The sequence below is a fragment of the Anopheles moucheti genome, chromosome 3 (genome assembly GCF_943734755.1).
Source record: "Anopheles moucheti chromosome 3, idAnoMoucSN_F20_07, whole genome shotgun sequence".
NCBI classification, from domain to species: Eukaryota; Metazoa; Arthropoda; class Insecta; order Diptera; family Culicidae; genus Anopheles; species Anopheles moucheti.
This window is the reverse complement of record NC_069141.1, coordinates 63835373-63854914: the sequence shown is the minus strand read 5'-3', so window position 1 is coordinate 63854914 and position 19542 is coordinate 63835373. Positions and strand designations below refer to the sequence as shown.

Here is a 19542-nt window from a genome sequence, read left to right as displayed (position 1 = left end):
CTATTGATTGACATCTTTATTGTGCCCATCAGAAATGCAAATGGTTCGAAATGAAATTGAGCTCCAGCTGCTTGAGTTTGATGCTCTTGCTCTTGCACAATCGAAGCACAATATCTAGTGCAGAATCAGTTCAATTCTTAAAGTGCACCATCAGTGTATTATCAGTACTATCTATCGCCTGGAAAGGAAATGTTTGCTATACGCGGCTACTACACATCTATTTGCTACGAGCTGGACCAAACGTTGGTCGTAAAGATTTTTTTATGTAAACAAAAAAGAAAGCATTCAGCAAAATTCAAACGTAACGACACGTGGCAGATGAAGGGCGCTAAGGAACTTTCACTGCTCGTGTTTGATGGAATCAACAAGAATACGAGCCGAGGCCGAGTTGCCGGAACGTTGACCGAAAAAAAAAATTCATTCCATACAAAAATCCGCCTCCCGCTCGGCCCACCATGCCTTAATCCAATCCACTCTCTTTCCACCCCTTTCTGGACGATCCTGGCGAAAAGATGAAATATTCCTCGTTTGCGACGGTCGTTCAAACGTAAGTGTCCTCTTAGCATTAGCAATCCTAGTGGTCCATTTGAGCTGAAGAGTTTTCGCTGCAATTTGTAAGTAAGAATTGTTTTCATTTCTCTCCGCTCGTGAAGCTGTAAGTCAGTACTCGGCGTACCACCGGCTACAGTGATTGCATGCGGCGCCATCCTAACAACCCCACTTTGTACAGTAATGGCCACATGTAAAGCACGGCGAATCCTTTCGAGCGCTCGTTACCCAATGCTTCCAGCACCATGGCATGGGGGAAAAAAGAATTGGCAAGTAAAAAAGATGAAACCAGTGGAATGGGGAGGAAAGAATTCATTCATCAGAGAGACACCCAAAGCGATGTCCTTTCGCAATACGAGAGCCGAAAAAAGAAAAAAAAAACCATAACACACCACAGAGCCGAAATCGAAAGTGAGCGCAAAACGCTGCTGCTGAGTTTGGCCACTACAGCGTACGGGTATTAGTTTTATGCCCGGTCGTGTACATATCGTGTGCGCTGAAATTAAATTGGCTGGCGTCGTCTCGACTTGTTGGATGTTTGTGCGCTACGGGGAGGGGCTCGCGGGTGTTTCTTTTTTTACGTTCCTCCCTGCCAGTACCAGTAAAGTACGAGTGGTTTTGCATTACTTATCCGTATGAGCTTCCAGCGCCCAGCCAAAGCCTTTTAGTAGTAAATTTCGGCCGGAAAATCAAATGGAAAAATTCACCATCACAGTTATCTGCCCAGCATCGCACCATCGCAATAGTGCTTCGCTGGGCTGCATTGTGTGTAATGGGTGTAAGGATTCTATTTACAGTAGATTGTTGCTGAAATGTGTGCGCTGGCCTTGATGAAGTATGGTACTTTTTTTTTCTTTATGGATAACTTATTCAGGCTGATTTTATTTCTTATCTTGTCGTGCTCGGTGGATCAGCAGAATGAAATGCTGCTACTACTTACTTACTGAACGTTTATACAGATGTTTGATGGCAATTTTTATAATGCTTTCAGAAAATGAGTGAAAATTATTCGTTGTTTATGAAATATAACTTATTATCCCCAGGTTTTGCTTTGTTGTGCAATATAAAAAATGGTATTATCAGATTTAATGTTTTTTTAAATGATATTTCTTTATGTTAGGTTAGTACTTTCACAACATGCTTAAGTACATCGGTTTAAAATCACCCTGGAACTCCTTTTATACGAGTACATCCATTTCTTGCGTATTTGATTTGCGTATCTATTGAAACCTGGACAAATGCAATTTTTCCTACAATTTCCCTGTAACATTGGAAAGAACTCAGCATTGTTTCGTTTTTTGTTGCTATTCCATTCTATGATCAGTGAAAACTTTACAACCTTACCAAATAATTTGGAATAACCACTACGAAAAAAGGTCAGGCAGCTGCGCTCGAGCTTTTGTTCCAACTGCAGACATCACAACGATGCGAAGTAGTTTATCATGGTTAGCCACTTCGTAACGTCTGTATCTTCTATTCATCCCCTTTCTGTGACCCTTTCTCCTATCTAAAGAAAGGCTAGAGTTCTAAGCGGTTGTCTCGATATTGCTATCCGACAGCTTCTATTACCGTAAAGGAATTTGCAGATGAAGGTCGAAGCCAAAGTTGTCTGTTTGTTTCTTTTGGAGATTGATCAGTTAACCTCTGATCATCAAGTTCTGTTGATTTTGATTTGAAGTTCATCATTAATCTCAAACCTCAAACGAATCCAACAATTTCGAGAGGAACATGGAGTGTCAATTGATCACCAAGGTCACGAAAAATCTTTAACAGGTATGGGCATTCATACATTCAAGACTAATTACAGTTACAAACCATAATATTCAAATTACATGATCAATTCCAACTACAACTACATTTATATTTTTCTGACAATGTAAAACCCTGCTGCTTCCATACATTATATAGTAATATTCATCAACACAGCCTTATGTACTTATTATCCGGATAGTCTACTAGTACGATTGTACTAGAGTGCTCCAAAACTTTGCTTTTTATCTTGTAATCAAATTATTAGGTTTTTTTATCGCCACAACAACTTTAAGAGGTCTAGGCCTGTCATTTCTGTCTTTCTCTGACTTCATTTACCCGTAGCGGGATAGTCACAACTGCATACGGCGGTTTGGTCCGGTCCTGTAATATACGAGGTTAATATAAATTATTTATCTGATACTTCAGAAATTTCATCTTTAATTTTTAATCTTAACGTGTTTCTGTGTAAACATAATAGTATTATAAAAATATTACATACATAACAACACACTCACTCGTCCTTCACGTGTAACATATCACCAAACCTAACCAACCTTGAAGTGACGTTCCATTTCAATCTCGTTATTACAGTAGAAACAATTAAACCATACCACCATGTTCCAGAACCTTCTGCCCTTCCCCCCCATGGTGCCGATTTCGGTGATTTAGGATTGGATCATGCACGCAAAACGACACGATCTACCCATCGTATTATGCCAGCAGCACCATGCCATTCCGCCCGAGCAGACGACAACAGAACATTTCAAGCATTACGACATCCCCGAAAACCGACGCCCAAGTTCCCCGACCCTTCCGGGACCGGCTAGTGGCAGGGCGATGATATATTTTGCTACCGTTTGTGCATAATTTATGTCACTTTAAATTTTCCAAAAGCGTACGTTTCGCTACCGCGTACACCCTAGCGAAACGGGGCGAAATACTCCTGTTGCTTCGACCGAAATGGCAGATATTGGCGGAACGCTATACCAGGCAAACCGTTCCGTGCATGCGGCTCAACACATGCATAACCGCAAGCAGCATGGCGGAAGCGCCGAGCGGGAAGAATTTTGGATGAATAAATTTTAAACTTATCTGCCCCGACATCGGCCGACGGTCTGCGCAGGATCACACCTATAATAATCCGACACACGGTGCACGGTGTAATGCATGCCGCCCCGTGGGGTAACTGCACCGGAGTGAAACAGTCATCCATTTTTCATGTGTTTCGTTAGGCTTCGCTGAGCATGGAAGTCAAAAAAAATTGAACAGCTTCCCAGGTCTTTTTTTTTCTACACGCAGTAAGTAGCATGCTGGGAATAATCAAGCCCGCGGATGTTTCACGCACCGGTTGAGTTATTAACTGTTGAATGAAGCCATCGGAAAGCTATAAATTCACCGTTCCGTTACTATCGATTATCGTGTAACACCTCGCTTTTGAGTACAGTGCAAACCTAATTTAATAAATAAAAGCACTCAAGACGCTTAAGCAAAAGTAAGATAAATATGGCCAATATCAACAACGATCAGCAAACGGAATGATTTTAAAGACGTTTTACAATCTTGTCTGTACTGCATACATCATGCTTACCATTCATGCTCGGTTGTGAATTGGATGTGAGGGACATCCCACAATGACATTACTCACCCTCACCGAGCACACTCCCAGTACGGGGGTGGTAAAGAAAATTTGAACAATTTTCATGCATACAATAAAACCTCTGCCCATTCTTCCATTTTGCACCAGACGCACCTGGAGCAACGTCGACGATGCGCACCGTGTCCGATAGTCCGATAAATCATGAACACCTCTACCCTTCGCAAACCGCACGCGGTCGGTACGGTACGGTACGGTACCACCGTTCCAGTGAACCGATGAATGGAGAAATTATTAGTTTTTACTGGACGCCTCGACATTTCGCTCGTTCGTTAAACCATATGCTGTGGTGGGCAGTGTAAACGGTAGAACCGTTTCGAAGGAACGGTCCGAAACGGCCCCAAAGAACCGATGGTTGTGTCGCAGACGGTACGTCGCCAGCACGGTTACGGTTACATTCACCGAAGGAACGTGTGATTAGGCGATGGGGGACATAAAACAGCTACGTATGCCTTATCCATCTGAATACCAAATACCGGTCCGGCTTCTTGTGCCATCTTGCCCGGTCGCTTCTTTTCGGAGCGCAAACATGGTGAGTTGTTTCCCGGCAAAGACGGCCACCCCTGGGTGGGCTAAAAATCGGTCCCACTCCCTTGTAGTTAAAACGGACATTGGGGAAATTCATCTGCCTGTCGTAGCCACACCAAGGACGGAAGTGGTCGTCGACGGGCTACTCGGATGCACTCGTGAGACAAACCCCGGGGTCTAAACAGCCCAGCCAAAATCATCGGACCCAATTCAAACACAACGCAAAGATCAGACCAACCAGGCAAAACGGGCGCGACTTCGCCGTACGATTTCTCTTTGCATAAATGATTTAAGTTAATATTTGCATAGAATATCCATAAATTTATTGAATTTGTAACTTAAACAAATCCTACACTCCTTACGGCTCGAACCGTTTTTCGGCTGGCGTCCGTTTTCTTTACCGCACACACACACACTTCCACATCCGGAACGGCTTTCCGGTACGGAAGGTCCTTCCTATCTGTACCGGGAATGCACAACCGGTGGGCAGTCGATGTCTATCGGGGTGGATTTTTTTTTTTTCGTTCGTTCTTTCCTCACATATTCCGGTACTGTAATTTCAATCTGTAAGCAAGCTTTAACATACTTCCGAGCCCACCGAGTGCCGGATGCCGATCGCTATCTTCGCCACTAAGTGTGCGAGGCCCGAACCGAGACGTCAGTTCGTCCATGCCATGGGCGGGTAGGAGGACGCACCGGAAAATGGCAAATAATGCTGACCAAACGTTTACCGTCCGTGAAGCAGATGATCAACATACTTGAAGTTTCATTTTCGAACTAACGCTCTCGTTCTCGCCCTACCTCTCTCTCTCTCTCCCTCCCACTCGTGCATGTTACAGCGAAAACAAAGCGACCGCGCAAGAGGGTGAATGGATAGTTTTTCCAAATTGATTTTGCAAAGATGGTTTATTCGAGCGCGCAATGATTGCCGAATAGAATTGCCGAGTGTGGTAGATAATCGAAAAAGTTTTGCGAGAAAGCTCGAACGGTTTGCTTAAACTTTTTAATGCGTATGTCTAACGTATGCATTAATTCCAGCGGGAACAGCAATGCTGAAAGCATACTGATTCACAAAACTGCTATGGTTAGAAGATGGTTCTTGTGATTCTAAATTTACCCTTATGGACTGAAAGCCAAGAAAATTTCATGAATTCACAATATCACTGAGTTAATCAAACATAAGGCATGGGATGGATAAAAAAAACACTTATGGCTTTACATTATCTACCTCATGCTATGCTCGCGTTTAATGGGGTTCAGGTTTTTTTAACAGATCGTGTGTTCTTACTGGGCGATCCGGCTAAGAATTAAATTATCGCTGACCAATTCTCCCCCCTCAGACCTAACACGATGCGATGGAATGTCGCTCATGTCACGTTTCTCTCTGCTATTTAGGGGAACACCGTCGACGTCGGAAGCGCGATCATGATCATGATCATGCAAGCGTAGCTCCTACGGGAACATGCTGATGATGTGTGGTCTGGATTTCAATGGCTTGCCAGATGTGCCGTTGTGCTAACTTCTTTTGTGCTGTTTCGTTATGTTGACTGTCGTCGTGCTCCTTCTGCTTCATATTCTTTATGAAAGTGGGGCCTGAAAATTTCTTGCTGGAGATGGGATTTTGGCCCGATCCGTTCGTGTGAAGACCAGCTTCGCTACCATCATGCTACCAGGAAGCTCCGTGACTGTCGTGCTAAGTACTGTATATTCAATTTATCCCAATACAACCAAGACTTCAAAAATGCCTAAATGTAAGCAAAATTATCATAAGGAAGTCGATAACCATTTTAATTACTTTTAAATATCATATGCAAACTTTTATCGGCTCTTTATTTATGTTAAAGTGAAATAATCATTATGTAGCCATACGGCCTGGCCGTCCCTGAATAAATAAACAAAAAATAATCATTATGTAAAAATAACAAAGAACGAATCAAGTAACAAATTAACAGTTTCTTGAATTAACTATTGCATTGAACATCTACAGTACATAAGAAACAAACTCATTTTAGTGAGCAGCACTTCATCGACATCTAAAGAAGCTTATGCATTCCGAAATTTTCCCACACGACAGACATCAAACGACACCCTTCTTTATCACACTTTCTATTTATCGCACCTTCAAAAACAAACCTTCACTTCACCAGCTGCTCGGAAATGCAACTTCACAACCTTCCACTTGAGCACAGCCCAACGACACCTGCTCAGCCACTCATATGCTTTCCCTGCGTTTGCACACGCGTAACGTGCTCGGGTCCCCCGAAACACACGAACGACCAGCAAACCGGGCGTCAACTGTTGCACGGAATCAGTGTGTCTAAATTAAAATAATTAAAACATAATTAAATTACACTTCACCTTCGCCTGCAAAACGAGTGGAACTTAGTGGCCCGGGGCCGGGATGGAACCCGAGGATGGGGAGGTGTTTCCTGAGCTGGAGCGGCAAAAATGTGACCCTCTGACCAAACAATCCACCCCACTCCACTCCAAAAAAAAACATTCGTCTCATTAAGGCGTGCTTCCATGTACCAACTGAACCGTTCCGGTTTCCCGAAGAAAGGTGCAAAGCGATTCCTTTACCTCATCTTGTTATTACAATTTTACACTTCAACACCAAGGGAAACATCCTTCCACCGTTTTCCCACATCATTCATCAGCCACACCGCACCCTTTAGCACGGTGGTACCGATGGGTTCCACCCCCCGATGAAGGATGTACCATCGTTCGACCGTACGGTGCAACTAGCTGCTAAATGCAACGGACCTTTGCGAGCGCCAAGAAAGTTTGCTGCTTTTTTTCCCCTCACTTTTATGGGAATTTTGCACGCCAACCTGAAAGGTGCTACCGGAACGTCTTTGTACGGGTTGATTACTTGTTCACTTGTTCCTTTCCCTCCGGTTTTGCGACACTTGACTATCGGCGCACTCCCACTTGCTTGCTTGCACCGTGCGTATCATAAACAAAATCGCAAGGATATAAATTTAATATAAAGATCCGGGGCGTACCGTTGCTTCCCTGAGTGTGCTCGTTCACTTATCATGAAAATAAAAATAACCACAAAGAAGCTACACGGAAAAAAGGAAAACCAACAACCAGGAAACCAACAGCAAAGCAGTTCAACCGCACTCGGTAAGAAAGTGAATAAAAATTAACTTAACCATCTTCTCCAAGCGCTATCATAAAAAAATGTGCCGCAAAAATAATCTAAGTATATCACAACAAACTTGCTCAAAAGAGATTAACGGTGCAAAGCGTTTTGCCTGTTACCAACTTCTTCGAGTACGCTCGCGTACTCTACCTGAGAACGCGGCACACTCTGCTTTTTAAGAAAGGAAATAAAATCAATGGACAGGTTGTCTCCTTTATCTCCTCACTGCACCCTAATGTTAAGTGCACTTTAGGTAAATTTTTCAAAACAAGATTTCACACCGTTCGAGACCGCGTTGTTGCGTTGCTTCCCGTTCGATAAAGTAATGAAACATTGAATTTATTTAACGCCATTATTTACATTTTTCGACAAAAGAAAAGGAGTGAAATTTCGCACAGACTGAATGGTTTAAATGTAAGCAATACTATGCCAAAAGAGAGTTTGAAATGAAAATGTTTCTGAAGACGAACTTTTGTGCTTGGACTGGTTAGGGTAATTTAATTTATTTGAGTTCGTAAAAGCTTCAAGTCGTAGCTAGCCTTTTTATCTTTTGCACAGTAAATGTAACGCTAACGGTTAAATGTGACATAACTTTTTTTAAAAAATAAACTTCATGACAGTCATTAACATATTGTTTATTGTAGTAATGATTCTTTGTTGCAAGAACTATATGCATCTCAAAGCCTACCATGCGTCTCCATAGCATCTTGTACTAAGCTTATAACTAGTGTTGGGCAATGAGCAGCTGAGAGCCTCACGCCTCAGCTCTCACTGCACATTGGTGTGAGTGAGTGAACATTTCTCTCTCTCTCTGTTGGATGAAGTACCTCTATGAGTTTTTATTGTTTATGACGAGAATAGTCAAGACGTCTCATTTCTTGAGGATTTTGCTCAGTTCTGTTCATCAAAATGAGGTAGTTGGCCACAATACTACTTAAAAAATATTTTTTAAGTGACGTTGAATATAAGTAGGCAATATAAATTCATAAAGTAAGGTATTATTGTTCTGAAGAATACGTCTATATACACATGTTTACAAATCAACAGTTTCAAAGATATTTTCTTTTTATTTCCAATCAAATAAGTCACATTTCGATTCCACGGTACCAATAGATGCACTATGCTTGTCCAACTTGCGCAGCAGTTCAGTCTGGTGAGGAGTTGTAAAAAATTACTTTCAGTCAACCACAACGATGCTTTGACTAACTGACTAATACCATACAGACATGCAAAGCAGCGAAACCGTGGCCAAATGACGCGGCGAAACATTTATCACTCAATTTCTTACTATTGACGATCGGTTACGGTTGCAATACAGGTTTGCCAGAATCGTACACATTCACATACAAATTGATTGCCCTTTACTCCACACAACTATCCGCGAAAATACTTCACGTTATTCCCCGTCACCTAAAGGCGGATTATTCCGTCTGAAAAGACGATTCCAGCTTTCTTTTCGCGTCCCAATCCGTTACCGTACCGTACCAGGCCTATGCTGGCTGTTGTATTCGACCTGCTCGAAAAGAATTTTCTAAACAAACAACAAACCATCATCGTTGCATCCAATCAGCAAAAAGCACCAATACCAACACGACACACGTGAAAAACATGTGCACGCAAATGTGAACACGGCGGTAGGTGTTCTGCTTCCAACCGGTTCCCCGGTCCCGGCACCCAACATGGCGGAAACTTGGCACCGATTCAATCAGCACAAAATAAGATAAATAGAGCGAACAACGAAACCCAAAGCCGCCAAAAGCCAAACAGGGAATGGTTCAACAATTTTAGGCCCTGCCGTGTATCTTCCCGGCGAAACACTGAACGCTGTGTGCGAGCTCGAAAGAAAAGCGTCTTTCCACTGCGTTCCCTACCCGCACTCACACCGCTGTTGTTGCGTTTCCTCCTTTGTTTTTATGTTTTGTTTTGTTTTTGCTGCCAACTGAGACCCACGTGTGTGTCGTGTGCTTTCGGGCCTTATGATTGATTGCACATAATTTACCCGCTAAATCATGTTAATCGCCCATCGCTGATTTGAGTTGTTGAAATGATTGCCGTTTTTGGTCGATGTTTTTCGGTGTGTTTGATGGTTCAACAAACACAAAATGGGTGACATTGTTTGGTTGTTGTTATTGTTTCTTATTACAGGCTATTGAAAGGTAAAGGACACAGGTGTGTTTCTGTGTGTTGGTTTTTTATGTTTGATTATTCGATTTTTGAAAGCAAAGCGTAATTTTTAAACAAATCAAACACATTGTTTTTTTTTACACTTTTTGCTAAATTTACCACCATAGTTAATGCTTTTATTGGCAAAACTTTCCTGGATTATTGATGATCGTGAGAGATGATCGACATGGCTGTAATGAATGTGAAAATTGAAAAAGCGGAAAAATTTTCCTTCAAAAGTATCATTTTACCGATATCATTCGTAGGGTGTCGATTATTATTTAAATTATGGTTCACTTTCAGATAAAACAAATTAATATAGAAATATAAAATAAATTTAATATAAATGGCAAAATAAGGATGATGATCTGAAACGTTACCTTTTTTTTTTTTTTTTTTTGTTTTTTTTTTGTTTACGGGGAGGGAACCTTCAAAAGGTACCCACCTAGAGGGGCATATCGCGGCTAGACACCGCCCCTCGAGATGGGTTATGTGGGATTCATCATGAAGCTTGACCCGTGAAGCGAGTCAAGCAACCGATGCGACCGCACTAAACCACTCCTCGACCTGATCCGAACCCTGCCGATGCGCTGATGTGCGTAGTACTCCATGCGGGGTCGTGTGTGCGTAGCACCCTTGCTGTTGCGCACTGCTGCGTCGTCCTTCCTGGTTGTCCTCGCTGCTGCTGCCGCTTCGTGTCTTCCGTCTGCTGCTGCTGCTGTTGTTCAGAATCCACCCGTCTGTGGCCGCCACTCTCGGGTGGGTCCTAGCTCCTGCTGCTGCTCTGGTTACTCGTCGCTACCGCTGCTGCTTCTGTTTTCCGTTGTCCTGGTGTTGTTGGTGGCGGGGGGCCGCTATTGCTGCCCCCGTTGATCCGCGTTCCTCCGTCGCTGCTGCCGTCGTCTTCTGGCCGTCGGCGGACTCTCCTCATTCCACCTCACTTGGAGGCTTTTGAAGATTGTCCGTGCGGCCGTCCGGACTGCTTCCCATGTGCTGCGGCTGGCACACATTTCCGTGGCAAGGTTGTCCATCGTCAAGCGGGTGTGGCTCTGTTGCTGCATCTCATGTTGTGCTCGGGCGAACCGTGGACAATGGAACATCACGTGGTCGACGTCTTCCACGTCATGCTCACACACCGTGCAGCTAGGCGAGCCCTCCAGGATACCTTTGTTGACGAAGTAGCTCCGCAGGAACCCGTGTCCCGTTAGGACTTGGGTAAGATAGAAATCTATTTCCCCGTGCTTGCGGCCAACCCATGAACTGATGTTCGGGATCAGCCTCCTTGTCTTCAAACCTGGCGAATTCTGCTGCTCTGCGCCGGCTGTCCACTGGCGTTGCCAGCGCTCCATGGTCTCTTCTCGCTGCCGCTTCCGTATGTCTGGTGCTGGACCTCCCCTCGCTGCCTTTTCGTCGTGGCAGCGGATGTCCTCCTCTAGGAGGAGAACTAACGGGATGGTGCTTGCAACCACGCAGGCGGCGTCGTATGAAACCGTTTGGAATGCGCTGGCCACTCGAAGCACTCCGGTGCGATGCGACCTCTGGACTGTGGTGCGGTGAGTGTTCCTCTGTAGAAGCTTCCGTCCCCACGCTGGCGCAGCGTAGCGGACAATGCTATTCCCGACGTTCACCAGGGGTCTCCTTCTGCTGCTTTTTGGGCCACACTTGTTCGGCATCAGGGCGGTCAAGACGTTCGTGATACGAGTCGCCTTGTTGCAAACCTCCTCTAGATGTCGACCGTGGTGCTGTTTGCGGCAGAGCTCAACCCCGAGGTACTTGAGCGTCTCCGTGGATTCGATTGTGTGTGTCCCCGCTCGTAGTTGGCCTATCTGCGGGTCTGAAACGTTACCTTAAAATTTAATTAATTCATTTATAACTAGTTTGATGATGTTTGATTTCGTCTGTCATACCAACAATTCCTCCATATTAAATAAAAATATGTACAAGTGTGTTGTAAGTCACGTGGAAGTTGATCTAGTTATTCGACCTCCTTACGGTCAAGTGTTTGCTTTCTGAAAAAAATCATGTCCAACTACACTTGTTACATTGAAACTTTAAAACAAAAGACAATTTCCTTAGAAAAAACCTTCCTGCATTCAGGGAAAGATCAGGCATATAATATAGACGTTGAATCCAGATTTATGTCATGCCGAGCAGAGGCAAATGTTTTACGATCATTTTCTTATGCGTTTATGCTTCACATGCTTCACGTTGCTCCACCTGCACTGTTTGTGTCTGAGTGTCTATGTGCGACTGAATGCGCCTCCAAATCAACAGCGCCAGTTTGGGGCCTAAGGATTTCTTTGCCGTAGGTAAAGTAATATTTTCTTGCTCTTAAATCCGATCATGCTTTTCTCTCATTTTTTCTACCAGTCAAATCACTTCCTGTTGATATAGTTTTCCCATACAAACACATGCGCCATGTTACTACTCTATGTAATATATGAAACGAGCAGAACAGGACGGAAGTTGAAGATGTTAAATCATTGAGCATACATTTATAAACCAACACACACATCACCATGGCTGACGGTTGTCCCAAACAATAATGCTAGTTTGTTGGTTGTATGCAGCGACCAGGAGCGACAAAAGCAACCAAATCATTTAAAACCTAAAAGAAATCACTCAAATCATGGCAACCGATGCAGCTCAGCTTCTATCGACGACGATTCGCATTGCGCACTGCCTCCACCACCCTGGGTGCTAGTTTCTTTCCTCCCCGGCCTGGACTGACTTGACATTCAATTCCCTTTGCCTTCCGATCAACGGTGACCCCGCTTTCCCAACACGCGCGCATTTTGTTCAAACACGCGAGCCGCACACAAACTTATTCCGTGAGCCACCGAACCGTACCGACCGGTGGCATAAATCAACTTTATTAGATTCGCCCCATGAATAACGAGCGAAAAAATCGAATTTAGAACCTGAGATTTTTAAAACAAACTTTTTCACTGCCATCATCGTTACGAGTTTTGTACGCCGTCGTGCTCCTCTTCCACCATTTTTCCGGGACACCCCTCACCCCTCCTCAGGCCTAGCGTTCCTGGGGTGAATTATGATAAATCGAATCGGGCAGGAAAATGGCACGATGTGGATATTTGTGAGCAGAAACAAAACACCCAAAACCGGATGATACTATTTCGATCGTTCAACCGTTTCGCATAAACGATTTACACGCATTGATAAATCGGCAAATATAGGAGTGAAAGAGAGTTTCTCTTTCTCGTTTTTTTTTGTATTTTTTTTTGGGGGAACTGTGGCTTAAGCAACACTTTTTTGAATACAAAACAACATAAAAAGGGGATGAGAACGATGCAGGAGGGTAAGTAAACAATGAAATTGAATAATATAATCAACACACTCGATTCGTTTCTAATTCGTTTTGGGAACCATTAACATATCAGCTGAATTAAACACATTTGAAAATGTTGCTCATTCAACAAAGTTATGTGGTGTAATGGTAAGCACGGTGAACTCTGAACCCGATTAATCTAAATTAAAATCTAGGGAAAAACTCATGTGTAATTATTTTTTTTAGATTAGTGTAAGTGTACCAAGAGCAATGGTAATGGAATGAAATTCTATCCCTACGACAAACTAAATGTAAAAAAATGTATTTCTAGTAATAAAAAATGTTCCTTAGACTTCTACGAATCGGTTAAAACACAAAACACCTTATTCTGTGTCAAAATCATTTAAATGATTAAGATTTTTTTAAGAGAAAAAATTATTTTCTATCAAATTTCCATTGAAACTTCAAAATTCGTTCCTTCCAAACTCCTCCAACATAGTTCAAATTGTTTGCATGCTGACTAATTGCACTACTATTAGTACACTTACTCTAAATTAAATATAAATTGGTGCCTAAGGAAAATTGAATTTATAATAGTAAGATAAATTTATAAACAGAATAAGTTCTACGATAAATACCAAAAGAAATTCGATACCAGTTTTAAAACAAAAAAATAAATAAAGAAAAATAACTGAAATGGGAAAATTTGCGTGTGAATTACAGCTTACATTACTTGTCTGTTAAATATATCAATAACAAATATTAAAACATATTTATTCCGGCTGGTTTGACATAGATTAGCACATGTCTTCTATATTATTAACATTAATAAATTTTGTATATTTATTTCATTATAAATATTAACACACTTTCATTAAAATTCTTCACCAAATTATTCCGGTAAGATCTTTTAAAACAATAGCAGATCTAAGAGTAGAATCAAATAAATATTTCTTCATGATTCACCCTGTTCTCTCATATTTACTCGAATTAAGATTTAAGCTTTCTAACATAGAATAACACAGAGCTTTATCCAAGAAAGGAGGCGCCTGGTGGTTTACTACTATCAACGATGATCTTCATACGATCTCTATTATAAAATCAGCTTGTGACGACTAAGTACCGGAAATACTTAACCACTGCTGCTTCTCACATGGGAATACTCTGTCACCTACTTGTCACGGGAAATAAATGACCATTTACTTACCTGTCACTTGCAATAGTTAAACGCGCACGAGCACAGGACATACACGAATTTGCGGTTCAATTTTCTGCCAAATTTGTCAGCACCTTTACGAAACATCCAAAGGAAATAAGCACAGTAGAAAGAATAACAAATGATTCAACAAATGAGACACCGGATGCAACCGGTAGGAAATCACTTTGCCTCGAGAGTCACCCATCGCCAGGCTGTCATCTTTTTATCGTCCAAACGCTTACAAACGCTCCACTCATCGGTTGAAGGCCCCTTTGGCCGGCACTGTAGCGCGTCGAACGAATTTATTTACGAAACCATCCTGACTAGTTAGTTTGTCGACTTAAGCTACTGTCAACACGCTGCTGGCCACTGCTGCTGCTCTGCCCTTCCGGTGTCCCGATGGTGCGGGATGTAAATGACCGCCCTTACTCCCTTCGCATAATACTTTCGATGGTGAAATTGCTCGACTTTAAGCCACCAACTTTCGTGCCTAGTACGAACCGCTCCATCGCTGCAACCGGTGATCCAACTTTCGGGCTTTCGCGCTGACGGACGGACGCTGGCTGGCGTGGATTGTTTGCACTGGGACCCTTCGTAACGCCCGGCATACAGGACTCGGTTCTGGCTGCGGATGATGATGATGTGTATGCCGACGGTGCGAAGGTACAGATCTCACCGCTGACTCCAGCCGGAATCGGAAGTGTCGGTTTCGATGCGCTTTCAGGTGTACACAAACCATCACAGTGTGAAGTAAATCCCGCTTGATCCGGAGTGACCGTTCCGTACATCTCGCCCGCGTTGGAACTTTGCCCGTCGGGGCTGGTGACAATGGAGGCGTTGGTGTAGGAAAACGGTGACGTTAGCTCACAGCCCCGAACACGCAAACCGCTCAGTTCGCCGAGAAGAAAAGCGTCCAGAGAGTGTGCCGTCAAGCGTACCGAGGCCGGGAACTGTTGTTGGTTCAAGCAATTATCACTTTTCCTGCTTCGTGTGCTTTGCACTGAAGGATGACGCTCGACGGCAGGATTTAATGCGTTAAGTTCATTTTCGTACTCCCCTTCGGAGAGTGTCCCGTTCGATGGGTGTTCCGTGAATTCTTCGTTCACTTCATCTCTGTCTCCCGGGGGAATCTTTTCCTCATCGCAGCGATTGATGTGACATCCTGCAGGAGTCCAACTGCCGGCCGGTTTCCCTCCGTCCCGAACGTGCTTATCGGCTAATGAAGTTGTGCCCAGGGAAGACGCGGCATCACCTACCAGCCCGGACAGTAGCGCTGCTGGTGATGATGATGATGATGCCCCGTGGACATAGGCAGATTGGTGATGGTAGCAACCGGTACCAAGCAAAAGCACACCCGGATCCACCAGTTCGGCCGACGGTTGTATCAAATCATTTCGCACTATCAGATGATGAAGATCGGTGGTGCCCTCGTTTCGCCTATTGCCACCGATGGTCCCGTGCGGCAGGTGCGGAACCGTCGACGTACTCATAAAATCTCCCGCCGACGGTCCGCTCGGTGGAAAGGCCAAAGCAAACGGAGACCCCTGCGAACGAGAAGACGGAATGGACGAACTGTAAATAGAAAAGCCTCTGCAGTGCGCCCCAGCACGCGTTGGAAAACCGCGAAAATGCATACGATAAGCATCGGCATTTTGTTGGATGAATGCTCCTTCCAAGCAAAGGTCTCTTTTTTTATTTATCTACCAACATCTCCCTGTCCGCCACTACCACCGAAACGAATGCCCTACCTGAAAGTGGCCGTTCAGGATCAATTTTGCGTTGCGCTGTCGGCGTGTACGACGGCGCCGGTAATTGCCCTGCTCGAACATATCGTTGGCCGATGGGTCCAGCATCCAGTAGCTGCCTTTGCCACCCGCCCCTGTACCGCCCGCTCCTGTAGCATCACCGGCAGACGATGAATCGTCTGCCGGCTGGTTTTTGCCGCCGGTACCAGTCTTATCCCGCGGCACCTTAATGAAACAGTCATTCAGCGAGAGATTGTGCCGGATGGAGTTTTGCCAGCCCTGGCGATTTTCGCGATAGTACGGAAAGCTGAAATAATGAGTAGAACAAAATGGACGCGGCACGTGTGAGCAAAATTCATTCTGAAGTCTAATTGGATGCTGAGCAAACGCGAAGTAATATCACAAAATACTTCAATCTTAATTTTTTTAAATCTTCGTCAACATCCGGACATAAGTTTCCAGAATGTCAAGTAGATTTACCAAGTTTATAGTTATACACTACTATCGTCAAACTAATGTAATCGTAATTTTTCGTCTAGCTATGATGAAATTAAAATACGTATTTTATAAAATAAATTCGAACTAAAAACGTTGGGAACCGCGGATTATTCGCATGTCGGTTAAACGATTTCCACCAATATCAGGCCTTTCAGCTATGGACATTTAACAGTCGAACATGTAAATGACAGTTCCATGATAAAAACCTAATACCCTAAAAATCCTAATTTTTTATAATAATTTTTCGCGGAAAAACGACTAGGCCGTATATCTTTTATGTTTATAATTGACGGTATTCCTATTATCTTTATAATTATTAACATATTTGGGACAGCCCGGTGGACACACGATAGGACCGATCCAAATTCCCATTCGGACCAATCCCCCGTATGCAGGACGAATTATCCAGCTGTGGGTAAATAAAATTAAAGAAAGCCAGAAATGGCAGGCCAATGCCATTGACCTCTTGAGATTGTTGTGTCGAAATAGAAGAAGAAGATATTATTATTATAAAACATTTTTCCAAGGTGTTTAACTAGATAAATTAACTTAACTTAACAAAACTCTTGAATCCTTCTCGGACAATACTTTTAAAGAGCAAAAAAACTCCAAACGGCTCGACTAGCTGTTCTTTTTAAGCTCAAGGATAATCCGACCGCCGGTTTATCCGGCCCCGGATAATCGAAATTCTACTGTAAAAAGGCTTTTCTAGTATTGTTATAATATTGCTTATACGTTTACTATTTCCGTGTAGTACTTCTGTGTCCACTACTGCGTTTCTTTTTTAAAATAATAATAATATACTTCAAAATGAATCATAAATACCGTTATTGTACAGCTTGTTAATAAAAAAACAATATAATATAAATAAATTAAATAAGAATTTTATTAAAATGTAAAAACTTAAAAAATTCATGCATGCACAACAATGAACTTCTCTTACTTGTCCATAATGTACTTGTAAATGCCGCTAAGCGTCAATCGCTGGTTCGGCGCGCTACTGATCGCCATAGCAATAAGAGCGATGTAGGAAAAGGGTGGCTTTTCCGGTCGGTGAACCGATTTCAGGAACGAAAACGGTAATGACCAATTGTTCAACCCAAAGTACGAATTACCCAGAGTAGCCGCACTGTGCTCAGGATGCTGCAGGTACCGCGCTCCGTGCTGACTGAACATTGCCAAATCATGGTTTAGACTTTGTATCTGCTGGATCGCAGCAGCATACGAGCTGTATGGTAACATTACGTCGTTTGTTGTTTGTAACAAATTTGTAACACACAGAAACGAATTATCCGAACGATGACTTCAATGATCAATGTTTTCAACTACACGATCACAACTAGGTACAGATCACTACAAAGTAGCACAATACACCAACCAATACACTTTCGGAACGATTCACACGTTTTTATGTTGCTCTTAACAGCGATCTTTTTCACCGAATGTTCCACTGCACACGATCGCGGACTCGTGCGTCTTACTCGAGATCAAACAAGCGACTAAAATCCTTCCGCTCCGTAACCGCACGTTGAGCCATTGACGCCGGTCGGTTCGCGCATCGTTAACAGTGACTTACGCCCCCCGAAGATGATGACGAAGATCCAAAACAACACCGCACCACCCCAAGGGCGCAAAATTCCCACCCGATCCTGTCCCCTGCCACAACACAGCCACAGCACGCAGCACACACGATCTATTTATTTTATGCAAAACAGAAACAACTACTTTCATCTTTCATAAACACAGCAGCGAGCGATTTTCGCCTGGGGAAAGGATCTACCACGGCAGCGGCTCGTTCCGCGACCTCCCTCCCCCCCCCCCCCCCCCCCCCACCCGACAAACGCCACCTTGCCCATTATTTATGCTTTACACCACATCGAACGTCGTAAACGCATTCAGCGTGCAGCGATGCGCGAAGAACGGAACGGAAATTTGTACCGTTTTATTGCACTGCTTTTGTTGGCTGCGTACATCACCGCGTCTCTGGCGTGCTCTCTTTCTGATCTCCTGCTTTTATGGGCCCCTTTCCGCGGAAGTCATCCGATGCGATCGTCATTTGCGCAAACGGAACAGCACGGGAGACCTTGCGCGCGCACGTTCTGCGCATCCGATGTTTATTACGGAGGCGGACGCGATCCGGCGGTTTACGACTTCCTTTGCCGGATTGCCGCCACCGATCACGGTATCGTCACGGTATTGGCTCCGCCCATCTATTTATTTAGAATGCGCCTGGCCACAAACGTCGATGCTGCGTGCTGTGGACGATCCTTTTCTCCTTTTCCGGATCGAGGTGTGTGTGTGGGTTTTTTTTGTTGTTAATAAATTCCCAAGGTAGGATGGCAACTGTTTGGCTTTATGCTATGAATTGTGGCTGATTGTAAGGGATTAAAAATGGTGCCACTTTTAAGGCGGAAGCAAAATTTGGTTTCGATATGTTTTCATAAGCATTAACAGATAATTAATTGTCTCGATCGTTTCAGAGGCGTGCTTGGTTGAAAAGCATCTCAAAGCGATACCAATCTGTTTCCTATTTGGTTGTAAAAAATGTGTTCCAGATTTTTGTGTTTAATATGAATGTTTTTCTGATGAAGAAAGTGATGGGTTGAAATAACATACTTAATCTTAATGTATTTTGTCCCAGTATGGTTGAAAATATTTTTAGAACACAAAGAATTTTTTAATTCCAACATTTCCCATTGAACACCATTTGATACATTGCTTAGCTTTTGTACCAGATTCTTCATATTCCTTTCATATCAAACTCGATGGTATCAAACAAATGGTTTTTAGTTATCAGATGCTACATTATACTATGGTATTTATTACTTATGAAGGCACAGTTATCACACCGTGAAACAGAAGAGCGCATCTAGATTATAACAACATCAATTATAATTATTGATCATTTAAAGATCATAAACAATCAATTTGAATCCTTAGTCCTTAGTTCAATAACAGTTGTCAGTTTGATCATTAGTGAATTATGTCAAACATTTTCAGCTATCTTGCCTCTCAAAA

At 43.3% G+C, this 19542-nt stretch overlaps 1 protein-coding gene across 1 annotated transcript; it reads right to left on the bottom strand.

Moving 5' to 3' along the window:
* Window positions 1-14706: 14706 nt before the first annotated feature.
* On the bottom strand, window positions 14707-17766 carry LOC128304368 (forkhead box protein O1-like). Its single transcript, XM_053041550.1, has 3 exons — window positions 17468-17766; window positions 16030-16333; window positions 14707-15825 (listed from the first exon to the last, which is right to left on the bottom strand). Exons 1-3 carry the CDS (start codon window positions 17764-17766, stop codon window positions 14707-14709), a joined length of 1722 nt encoding a protein of 573 aa, XP_052897510.1.
* Between the last annotated feature and the right edge of the window lie 1776 nt (window positions 17767-19542).

What these genes read in the sequence shown, in the direction of transcription:
- LOC128304368 (XM_053041550.1), bottom strand. Translation starts at nt 17,766, where the DNA reads ATGTTACCATACAGCTCGTATGCTGCTGCGATCCAGCAGATACAAAGT. An exon ending in TACAAGTACATTATGGACAA is followed by an intron (nt 16,334 to 17,467) that starts GTAAGAGAAGTT and finishes TCATTATTTCAG; the next exon opens with CTTTCCGTACTATCGCGAAA. An exon ending in TCCTGAACGGCCACTTTCAG is followed by an intron (nt 15,826 to 16,029) that starts GTAGGGCATTCG and finishes TCTCGTTCGCAG; the next exon opens with GGGTCTCCGTTTGCTTTGGC.